The sequence below is a fragment of the Rhinatrema bivittatum genome, chromosome 5 (genome assembly GCF_901001135.1).
Source record: "Rhinatrema bivittatum chromosome 5, aRhiBiv1.1, whole genome shotgun sequence".
Lineage (NCBI taxonomy): Eukaryota > Metazoa > Chordata > Amphibia > Gymnophiona > Rhinatrematidae > Rhinatrema > Rhinatrema bivittatum.
Window position 1 is genome coordinate 287,997,005 of NC_042619.1, and position 12,516 is coordinate 288,009,520.

At 45.5% G+C, this 12,516-nt stretch overlaps 1 protein-coding gene across 3 annotated transcripts in view; it reads right to left on the bottom strand.

Moving 5' to 3' along the window:
* Positions 1-12,516, bottom strand: part of DPYSL2 (dihydropyrimidinase like 2) — a 130,825-nt gene that overhangs the window by 75,050 nt on the left and 43,259 nt on the right. For all 3 annotated transcript variants that reach the window (XM_029604082.1, XM_029604084.1, XM_029604083.1), the window contains exon 3: positions 3,995-4,179. In XM_029604082.1, the coding sequence (XP_029459942.1) occupies positions 3,995-4,179 (185 nt within the window). The remainder of the gene's footprint in view (positions 1-3,994; positions 4,180-12,516) is intronic.

The window sequence follows — 12,516 nt, forward strand, 5'->3', positions numbered from 1 at the left end:
AAAGGAATGCTACTTCAAGCTCCATGTCCTCAAAAAGCTTAAACCACTTCTCCACCTTAACGGCTTCCGTACTGTCCTCCAATCCACAATTTTTTCAAAAATAGATTACTGAAACTCCTTACTACTAGGCCTCCCCACCTCAACCATTAAACCCCTCCAAATGCTACAGAATGCAGCTGCAAGAATTCTAACAAGCACCCGCAAAACAGACCATATTACCCTTCCCTGTCCTCAAGGAACTTCATTGGCTCCCAATAGCCTTTCAAATCCTCTACAAGAGTCTCAATTATTCACAAAACCATTCACAATAATAACATTCACTGGCTTGACAATTCCCTCCGCCTACATACGTCCAACCGCATATATGGGAACCCTACATACCCCCACCTTCAAGCCCACCCACCTTAGCACCACAAAAGACCATGCCCTCTCACTTGCTGGACCCACCCTTTGGAACTCCATGCCGACTGATCTCCAGCTAGAGCCATGTACACAGACATTAAAAAAAACAAAAAAAAACAAAACGACTTGGCTATTTAAGCAAGCTTTCCCTGAATAGCACTACACTCCACTCCTCCAATCCTACTATCCCCCCCGGTCCTCACTCTCCACCCCCAAACACTTGAAATTCACCTCACGCTCCCTCCCATATCGAATTTGTACATTTGTAGCAAACTTGAAATCTGTACTTCTGCAGTGAACTTGTACCAGTATATCTGTAAATGCTCTCCACCTTATGTATATATTATTAATACACTCGCTCTTCACCCCTTGTATATACTTTTACTGCACCGTATGTATATTCCCTCCTTAATGGTCTTACCCCCTACCCCTAGATATCCCCTCCCCTAACCTAATTCCCGCCCACCCCCTAGTTACCATATCAACCCCTTATAAAAGGTACATCCCCTACAACCCCCTAACACATTGTACTGCGTATCATCTTTGTGTTCTATGTAAACCACCTCGAAGTTACCATATCTTCCCCCTTTTAAAGTTAAAGTTAAACCCCTCTCCAAGTTCCTAGCTCCCTTTTCCATATATTACCTACTAGCGGTACCCGGCCACGCGTTGCAGTGGCAGAGTCAGGTTCTTTACCCTCCCTCCCCCTTGCTCATTTACCTCAGTCACTCATCCTCCTCCCCCTTGTTCACTCACCCCCCCTTCCCTCCCCTGTTCCCACTCCAACTCTCTCCCCTCATTCTCCCTCCCCTCACTGTCACCTCCCCCCGCCTACCCTTCAGATCAGAAAACCTTTGTCTTTCTATTTCTGTGGGAACCCCCCCACCCCAAAAAAAACAACAAACAAACAAAAAAAAAAAACCACCCCAACCCCCAATCCCAACCCTTTATATCAAATAACCCCCCACCCTCCTGCCCCCTCCCCCAAGACCTGGGAGATTAAAATTGTTGGTGCTACATGTGGTCTGTCCCTGGGCGTCTGTCCCTGCGCGTTATGTAGCCAAATAGGGGAGTGCCTAACCAAATTTGCACTCCCAAATTTGTTTTGTGATCTGGGAAGGGCTATTTTGGTGCATTCCCGAGATTGTGCAAGTTTAGTGTATGTATTTGTGTGTGAACCTCCCCCTTCCCCCAAAAAACAACCCTATGAGAAAAGTTCTCTTAAACTAACCACCCCACACTCTCCTGCCCCCCCCCCTCCAGCCCTGCGAAAAACAGTAGCCCACCCCCTTGAGTTGCTGAATGAATGAAACTTGCCCCCCCCCTCGTGACCCCTCCCCAAGATGTTCACAATAAATTCATTACCACCCCCCACCCGAGACCTGATAAAAATGTCTGTCGGTAGAGCGGGCGTTCAGGAGCGGTCCGGGAGCGATGTATTGGCGTTGGTCCGTCGGCTGCGAGCACTGAAACGGGTTCCGACGGCCCTTTGCCCTTACTATGTCAGTGGGGTGGAGCAATGGCAGCGGTAGGTCCTCTGACATACGGGTCGATACAGTAAAGTCTGCGGGAGAGTGGGTGAATGCGCACCGGCCACTCGCCGGTGCGCGCGATTCAGTATTTAAATTAGACCCGGCAGTAGATCCGGGTAAAAGGAGGCGCTAGGGACACTAGCGCGTCCCTAGTGCATCCTTTTTGACAGGAGCTGCGGCTGTCAACGGGTTTGACAGCCAACGCTCAATTTTGCCGGCGTCGGTTCTTGAGCCCGCTGACAGCCACGGGCTCGGAAACCGGCAAAATTGAGCGTCCGGTTTTCGGCCTGAAAGCCGCGGGCCGATTTTTTTTTTTTTTTTTACTCTTCGGGACCTCCGACTTAATATCGCTATGATATTAAGTTGGAGGGTGCACAGAAAAGCAGTTTTTACTGCTTTTCTGTGCACTTTCCCGGTGCCGGAAGAAATTTCTGAAAGTAAAATGTGCGGCTTGGCTGCCATGGCACCTAATAGGGCCATCAACATGCATTTGCATGTTGAGGGCGCTATTAGGTGCCACGGGTTGGACGCACGTTTTCCTCCCCTTACTGAATAAGGGGTAAGGGAAAACGCGCATCCAATAGCAGGCTAACAGTGCGCTCCGGAGTGCACTGTAATGTATTGGCCTGATAGTAAGGGCAAAGGTTCGCCGGCTGCCAGTCCTGAAAATGGCGCCGAGGGGCCCTCGCCCTTACTATGTCACATGAGCTACTGCCGCCATTGGTGTCCCCGAGTGGCATAGTAAGGGAAAGGGCCATCGGCGCCATGTTGATTGCTGGCAGCCGACGGCCGTAGTGCAGGAGATGTGTCCCGGACCGGTCCTGGCCCCCCCGCTGGAGCCTCCCGGACTTCTGTCAGGTTTTGTGTGTGTTGTGAGGGCCTGGGAAGTAAATAAATTTGGCATGTGTGTGGGGGGGGTGTGAGGAGGGTGGTTTTGTGTGTGTTGGGAGACTGTGGGAAGTAAATCAATTTGGCATATGTGTGGGGGGTGTGAGGAGGGTGGTGGGTGTATTTTATCTGTAAAGGAAATAGTTATCTTCCGGCGAAAAAAAAAGTGCGCGAATGTGTTAAAATGGAAGTGAAACGTGGACCTGGACTGGCGAAATGATTAGTGTAGTGTGTGTTAGTGTAAGGTGTAACAGATGGCGCTTACGTCCAGCAGATGCCGCTGTTTTCTCGAAACAATTTTTAAACCTATTTTCCCTGTCACAGGTGTGACATATCTGTAATGTAAGTACAGAAGAACCTTCCCGTATGTGAAATGAATGTTGTGTCCAAATTTGAAAGCAATCGGTTCAGTGGTTTCTGAGATAAATAGTTTGTACAAAATCACTAAACATTTTTATTTATATAGATTGAGTTGTATAAACCGGTATGATGTTTCCACGAATACCGATCTATAAAAAAAAGTGTTTAAATAAACAGCAGCTTACGCAGCTAGCCTTTCAGGAAAGAAGGCGGCTACAGTTTGTGCTTCAATACAGATACTATGGCAGCGAAAGGCACAAGTTAATGAAAAGAAAAGGAGGGGGAAATGTGTTTTCTGATCCGCCCCCACCCCACAGCATAATAGTGAGGAACCCGCTGAGAGTCTACCCTACCCTACACTCCCCACACCACAGTATTAACAGACACAAATATGCAACCTAAGTGTTCACTGAATAACCGTAAGCCTTGAGCACGACTGGGATTAGTGAGGCAACCTCTACTGAACAAAGTTCACCAAAGCTCTCTGCCCAACAGACTGGAAATGTCTACAGCTCACTTTCCTAGGCACGCACACCACCTCTTCTCCTTTCTTACAGAGACGCTTGCGTGAAATTCTCTTACACGAAATATAAACAGAGCACATGGCAATACAAAACAGTTTTGCACTGGAATTTCTAAAAAGTAGGAAAGCTTTTTAAATGGATCCTAAAGCCTACTATTTCCCTTCAGGGGTATTCTCAAGTTGTATTTGCCTTTACAGCGTACATATATAGTTTCAAAAGCATAAGGATAAGGGTCAGGAACAAGGGGTGGGTTGAGACAAAGCATCCAAAAAGAATTAAACATCTTACTGATCATGGTGGTGCCGCCAGCCAGAGCTGCCCTTGTCCCCTGGTAGAAGTCGTCCGCAGCTACCATTCCTTGACTAGGCAGCTGAAAGCGGGTATGGACATCGATGCCCCCAGGTATCACCATCCTCCCATGAGCTTCGATAGTTTTCACTCCCCCGGGCACAATCGGATTCTCTCCTATTTGCCTGTATAAACATACAGTTTCTGTTAGGGCTTTGACCAGGTATTTGCACATCTGTAAGAATATAATCTCAAAATCAGCAAAGTATGGTTATTCCTAAATCCTTTAGGAAAGGTCTCAAACATTACTGGTTTTCTTTCATATTTCCTTGTGAATTTAATGCTCGTTATAAGGGACTGGATTTTTTGGCACCGAAAGTTAAATTCCTTCATTGTCTAAGAACAAATCTTGCTTGCACATCAGCAGTGCACAACTCTGCCCGCTGCTCTGCCAATGTGTCTCAATTCTTTCTGGAAAAAAAAAATGAAAGAAACATGTTGGAGAGATAGAGAGAGCGAGCGCGTGAGCCAACTCCCATGCGGATTCAACTTGCAGTCTCTACTGAGCTGATCTATCCAAGCTGCCAAATGGTGCTTTCTGACCCTTTGTTTTTTTAAAGGAATGTGGACACTTGCCCACTGGAGACTGGCATGTGACTACCACCATGTTTTCCTACAGCCCACAAGAGAGCTTTCAAATGGTAATGACTTTGAATCTGTCTTAGGATACTGATGAACAAACTAACAATCTAGAGAGAAAATGTTAGTATCTGGTGACAACCCACTGTGTCAGTCATTCAGTTCTAAAAGGTTCTGCCTCCACAGTTAAATCCACTGAGCCATCCAGCTTAGACACAAGAGTGTTACGTTCTTGTGCCAGTCCACTGAGCTGTCCAATCTCCCCTGTAGACTAGCAAGGGGAGATCCAATTGTACCATCATTTTCTTTCTTCATGTCCTGACAGACCAGTCTTCACAGTGGGTTTTGTCCCCCTACCAGCAGATGGAGGCAGAGTAACAGACCGGGTACTCTCCTACAGAGGCTGATCCAGCAGGCGAAGGAGGCAGACCTCCTGCTCACCTCTCTCCCCCCCCAGGCTACCCCGACTGGCTCCCGCCAATAAGGGTAGCCTCAACTTAAACTGCAAATTAAATGGGGAAAAAAGAAAAAGGGGAAGGAACAGGCAGGCCCTTACCCCTTGCCTTGAAGGGCTGAATAAACTGCCATGATGTGCGCCTTTATCTCAAATTCTCTCCTTATGGCCGCCCACTCGGGATGGGATTTTGGACTTGTCAGAACTTGAGAAAAGAAAATTAGCAAGATAAGATCTAGTTGTACCTTCCTCTTCGTTCTGCCAGACCAGTTTTCACAGTGAGATGTACCTAAGCTGTAGTCATCACAGGTGGGGGAAACCCCAGGGCTACTTCCAGGTCTCCCATCACAAATCTTGTACCTTTTCTCTCATACAGATGTAGTCTGTTTTGTAAAATGTGTCCTCAATTGGTTGCCACTGATTTATAGTTTTCCCAGAAGGAGGCTTGAATCCACGTTGATTGTGCCTTCAGTACCTCCTTGCCATTCACTACGTATGCTGAGGCAATAGCCTCCCTGATCCACCTTGCAATCAAGGTCTTGGAAGCTGCTTCTACTTTTCAGTCTCCTGTGTACAGAACAAATAGCTTGTCTGATTTTCTACAAACAAATTTAGACTTTAAATATTTCAAGAGGATTCTTCTGCCATCTAGAAAATGCAAGTCCTTTCTCTTATCTGCATAATCTATCTTTCCAAATCCCGGCAGGGAGATTGGTTGGCTGAAGTGGAATTCGGAAGTCACTTAGGCCAGTCCCATCTTTCCTCCCCAATTGTCATCTTTTCTCTTCAAAAGGAGAGATATGGCTTACGGCATGACAGGGCTTGGATCTCAGATATTCTTCTTGCTGAGCATATTGCTACCAGGAAAGCTGCCTTCCAGGTAAGGTCCCTTAACTGGATTTTATTGAGCAGCTCATAGGGGTCTTTAGCTAACACCCTCAATACAAAGTTCAGGTACCACACCAGAACTACTGGTTTATGTGTGTGTTTGCTCCCCGTAGGAACCAGACGTCCTGGAGAGACGCAATGGAGAAGCCTCTGATCCGTCCCCTATAGCATGAGATTGCGGCCAGCTCGAACTTACCACCAAACCCTTATCCAGAACATCCTACAAGAACTGCAGTCTCGCTGCTGTATCTACCTTCCTTGGGAGCACCAGTGCTCAAAACGTCTCCAAGTTCTATTGCAAAGGTTAAAGATGCCAAACTTTCTTGCTATAAGCAATGTCAAAGTTACCTCTAAAGAATATCCTCTTTTCTTGAACCTGTCCTTCTCAATAGCCATGCCTTACTTCAAGAGGCCCGGTGCTGAGCAAAACCCCATTGACTCCTCCACTCTTAACCTCATTAGGTCTGCATACCATGCCCATCTCAGCCAGTCTGGTGCTACCAGGATTACCTGTCCACAGTGGCTTGTGATTCTGTTGATGATTCTCCCTATCATTGGTCAGGGGTGGGAAACTGAGAAGGGATTCAGTGGGTCATTCCTGGGTTAACACATCGATTCACTAGTACCCAGATTCTCTTCTCCTGCTGAAGAAGTCGGTTGTCTTGGCATTGCTTCTTTTGGCTATTAGGTCCCACTGGGGGTGTTCCCACAGGATATTTGATGAAAGGCTTCCTCAGACAGTTCGCACTCTCCTGGATCTAGCTTTTCTTGCCTTAGGAAGTCTGCCTGAACATTGTCCATATCGGCCATATGGGCTGCCAAGACATCTTGGAGGTGAGGTTCTGCCCATGTCATTAGCCAGCCTGTTGATATATAGACTACTGTGGTGGTGTTCTCCGAAAGGAGCCCGACTGGGTACCCTTCCAATTTTGCTCTGAATTGGATTAGGGCTAGACAGACCTCCCTGGTCTCCAACCTATTCATGGAGAAAATTCTCTCCTGCTGGGACCAGAACCCCGATGTCACTTGTCTATCGTAGTGTGCCTCCCAGCCCGTTGCTCACATCTGTTGTCAGTATGATCCACTTGGGGGGGGGGGGCTCTGAACTGGAGCCTTTGGCCAGGTTGCCTCTCACTTGCCACCATTGGAAGCTTTCCTTTACATGGAATAGCAGTGGAAGCCTTTGCTTAAAATCCAAATTTTCTGGTATTGTGCTGGCTAGGAGGTACTCCTGCAGTGGCTTCATATGTGCTTTTGCCCAATGTACTGCTTCAATGGTGGCTGCCATCAACCCTAGTACCTGCAGGTAGGATCTTGCCTTGGGCTCTTTGGTGGATAGCAATGCTTACACTTGTTGCAACTTGGCTGTTCTTTCTTCTGGTAGAACCAATGATCCCTTGCTTGTGTCAAAGAGGGCTCCCAGACACTTGAGCATCTGGAATGGGCACAGATGACCTTTTGAGTTTGTTTACTATCCATACCAAACTTTCCAGCTGTGGTATGACTGTCTGTTACCAAAACCCCTTTCCTGCCTTGTGTCTGCTCTTATTAGCCAGTTGTCCAATAAGGATGGACCCTGAGTCCATTATAAGAACATACCATATTAGGTCAGACCAAGGGTCCCATCAAGCCCAGCATCCTGTTTCCAACAGTGGCCAATACAAGCCATAAGTACCTGGCAAGTACCCAAACAATAAGTCTATCCCATGCTACTTATGCTAGTAATAGTAGTGGCTATTTTCTAAGTCAACTTGATTAATAGTATGATGGACTTCTCCAACAAGAACTTATCCAAACCTTTTTTTTAAACCCAGCTCTACTAACCACATCCCCTGGCAACAAATTCCAAAGTTTAATTGTGCGAAAAAGAACTTTCTCCAATTAGTTTTCAATGTGCTACATGCTAACTTCATAGAGTGCCCCATAGTTCTTATTATCCAAAGGCGTAAATATCCGATTCACATTTACCCATTCTAGACCTTAAGATTTTAAACACCTCTATCATATCCCCTCCTCAGTCGCCTCTTCTCCAAGCTGAACAGTCCTAATCTCTTTAGTCTTTCCTCATAGGGGAGCTGTTCGATCCCCTTTATCATTTTGGTCACCCTTCTCTGTACCTTCTCCATCGCAACTATATCTTTTTTTAGATGTGGCAACCAGAACTGTACACAGTATTCAAGGTGCAGTCTCACCATGGAACGATACAGAGGCATTATGACATTTTCTGTTTTATTCACCATTCCCTTCCTAATAATTTCTAACATTCTGTTTGCTTTTTTGAATGTCACAGCACACTGAACCAACAATTTCAATGTATTATTCACCATGACGCCTAGATCTCTTTCCTGGGTGGTAGCTCCTAATATGGAACCTAACAGCTAGTATAGCTGTGTTTAAAAAAGGATTGGATAAGTTCTTGGAGGAGAAGTCCATTACCTGCTATTAAGTTCACTTAGAGAATACCCACTGCCATTAGCAATAGTTACATGGAATAGACTTAGTTTTTGGGTACTTGCCAGGTTCTTATGGCCTGGATTGGCCACTGTTGGAAACAGGATGCTGGGCTTGATGGACCCTGGGTCTGACCCAATATGGCATGTTCTTATGTTCTTATAGCATGGATTATTTTTCCCTATATGCATCACCTGTCACTTATCCACATTAAAATGTCATCTGCCATTTTGATACCCAACTTTCTAGTCTCACAAGGTCTTCCTGCAATTTATCACAATCTGCTTGTGATTTAGCTACTCTGAACAATTTTGATCATCTGCAAATTTGATTATCTCACTCGTCATATTTCTTTCCAGATCATTTATAAATATATTGAAAAGTAAGGGTCCCATGCAGATCCCTGAGGCACTCCACTGCTCACTCCCTTCCATTGAGAAAATTGTCCATTTAATCCTACTCTCTGTTTCCTGTCTTTTAGCCAGTTTGTAATCCACGAAAGGACATCGCCACATATCCCATGACTTTTTACTTTTCCTAGAAGTCTCTCATGAGGAACTTTGTCAAACGCCTTCTGAAAATCCAAGTACACTACATCTACCGGTTCACCTTTATCCACATGTTTATTAACTCCTTCAAAAAAGTGAAGCAGATTTGTGAGGCAAGACTTGTCCTGGGTAAGCCATGCTGACTTTGTTCCATTAAACCATGTCTTTCCATATGTTCTGTGATTTTGATGTTTAGAACACTTTCCACTATTTTTCCTGGCACTGAAGTCAGGCTAACCGGTCTGTAGATTCCCAGATCACCCCTGGAGCCCTTTTTAAATATTGGGGTTACATTAGCCACCCTCCAGTCTTCAGCTACAATGGATGATTTTAATGATAGGTTACAAATTTTTACTAAAAGGTCTGAGATTTCATTTTTTAGTTCCTTCGGAACTCTGGGGTATATACCATTCGGTCCAGGTGATTTACTACTCTTCAGTTTGTCAATCAGGTCTACCACATCTTCTAGGTTCACCGTGATATGGTTCAGTCCATCTGAATCATTACCCATGAAAACTTTCTCCAGTACGGGTACCTCCCCAACATCCTCTTCAGTAAACACCGAAGCAAAGAAATCATTTAATCTTTCCGTGATGGCCTTATCTTCTCTAACTGCCCCTTTAAGCCCTTGATCATTTAACTGTCCAACTGACTCCCTCACAGGCTTTCTGCTTCGGATATATTTTTAAAAAGTTTTTGCCTCTTCGCCAACTTCTTTTCAAATTCTCTCTTAGCCTCTCTTATCAATGTCTTACATTTAACTTGCCAACATTTATGCATTATCCTATTTTCTTCCATTGGATCCTTCTTCCAATTTTTGAATGAAGATCTTTAGGCTAAAATAGCTTCTTTCACCTCACCTTTTAACCATGCCAGTAATAGTTTTGCCTTCTTTCCACCTTTCATAATGTGTGGAATACATCTGGACTGTGCTTCTAGGATGGAATTTTTTTTTAACAATGACCACGCCTCTTGCAGACTTTTTACTTTTGTAGCTGCTCCTTTCAGTTTTTTTCTAACTATTTTTCTCATTTTATCAAAGTTTCCCTTTTGAAAGTTTAGCACGAGAGCTGTTGATTTGCTTACTGTCCCCCTTCCAGTCAATTCAAATGTGATCATATTATGATCACTATTGCCAAGTGGCCCCACCACAGTTACCTCTCTCACCAAATCCTGTGCGCCATTGAGAATTAGATCTAAAATTGCTCCCTCTCTCGTTTGTTCCTGAACCAATTGCTCCATAAAGCTATCATTTATTCCATTCAGGAATTTTATATCTCTAGCATGTACCAATGATACATTTACCCAGTCAATATTGGGGTAATTGAAGTCACCAATTATTGCCACACTACCAATTTGGTTAGCTTCCCTAATTTCTCTTAGCATTTCACTGTCAGTCTCACCATCTTGACCAGGTGGATGGTAGTATACTCCTATCACTATAGTCTTCCCCGACACATGGGATTTCAACCCATAAAGATTCAATTGTGCATTTAGTCTCATGCAGGATATTTATCCTGTTGGACTCTATGCCATCTCGGACATAAAGTGCCATACCACCTCCCAGGTGCTTCTCTGTCATTGCGATATAATTTGTACCCCAGTATAGCACTGTCCCATTGGTTGTCCTCCTTCCACCATGTTTCTGAGATGCCAATTAAGTCTGTCATAATTCACTGCTATACATTCTAATTCTCCCATCTTACTTCTTAGACTTCTGGCATTAGCATACAAACATTTGTTTGTATTTTCATTCTGCTTTTTAATTGATAGGGATAAGTTAGAATGTTTTAGCTCAGGTGAGTTTTTAGTTACAGGCACTTGGACTACTTTTATTATTATTGGAACCTCACTGTCGGGATGCCCTAATTCTAATGCATCATTAGTATCCTTTGAAGATACCTCTCTCCGAACCATGCGCTGCTGAGCGACTGTTTGCTTTCCCCTTTGTTCTAGTTTAAAAGCTGCTCTCTCCTTTTTAAAGGTTAGCGCCAGCAGTCTGGTTCCACCCTGGTTAAGGTGGAGCCAATCCCTTTGAAAGAGACTCCCCCTTCCCCAAAAGGTTCCCCAATTCCTTACAAAACTGAATCCCTCTTCCTTGCACCATTGTCTCATCCACACATTGAGACTCCGGAGCTCTGCCTGCCTCTGGTGACCTGCGCGTGGAACAGGGAGCATTTCAGAGAATGCTACCCTGGAGGTTCTGGATTTAATCTTTCTACCTAAGAGCCTAAATTTGGCTTCCAGAACCTCCCTCCCACATTTTCCTATGTTGCTGGTGCCCACATGTACCACGACAGCCGGCTCCTCCCCACACTGTCTAAAATCCTATGTAGGTCACGCGTGATGTCCGCCACCTTTGCACCAGGTAGGCATCTTACCAGGCGATCCTCAGGCCCACCAGCCACCCAGCTGTCTACATTTCTAATAATCGAATCACCAACTATGACGGCCGACCTAACCCTTCCCTCCTGGCAGTAGGCCTTGGGGAGATATCCTCGGTGCGAAAGGACAATGAGTCACCTGGAGAGCAGGTCCTTGCTACAGGATCCTTTCCTGCTGCACCAGGTTGATGCTTTCCAATCATGAGACCTTCTTCCTCCAAGGCAGCACCAGGGCTGCCAGTCTGAAGTTGGGACTTGACTACTATGTCCCTGAAGGTCTCTCTAGATACCTCTCTGTCTACGTCATCTCCTCCAGGTTTGCCACTCTGGTTTCCAGAGATCGGACTCGTTCTCTGAGAGCCAGGAGCTCTTTGCATCGCATGCACATGTACAACTTCTCACCGACAAGTAAAAAATCATACATGTGACACTCAATGCAAAAGACTGGGAAGCCCCCCTCTTGCTGCTGGGCTGCTGCCTTCGTCTCAAATTTGTTCATTTCCTACTTAAGGTTTTAGGTTTCTATGGGAGTAGGAATGTGTCTAATTAATGTCCTTTAAATGTATATGTGTCTGGTAGTGGCCTACAAGGGACTGGTCACTCTCAATAAAGTTTTGGTCTTTTTTGTGAAAGTGGCACCTGCCTATAAATTAAAGGATGAACTAGGGGTGGGATCTTCAGTGCCTGGTTTACTTTCTTGAGGTCCAGTACTGGGTGGTGTAAAGAATATATAAGTAGTGCCTTTTCCTCTCTCCGGGCTAGGGACTGGCTTAATCACAGAGATCCAGCAGCCTGGCCACTGAGTCTCAGACTGCGCGGCGACAGGATGAAATGCTCCTTTAAGGTGCCCTTTAGTTCCAGGTAATCACCTTCTCTTATAATGCTGAGCGCTCACCGGTCTGTTCTTACTGAATCCCACTGGTGATAAAACTCCCTCAGTCTGCCTCCAACCTGTGCGAGTACCAAGTGGCCCCTCAAACCGTCACTGTGTTCTTTTGTTGGGGGGCTGACCTCTGTCGTTAGTGTCTCTGGAGCCACACTTCACCCCCCAAAAGGGCTGTCCACATGACCTTCCCTCCCTACTAGGCTGGAACTTTGACCATCCGGGCTGTTTCGTCTCCCTGGGCCACTGCTTGCCCAGTACCATTTTGCTGCCGT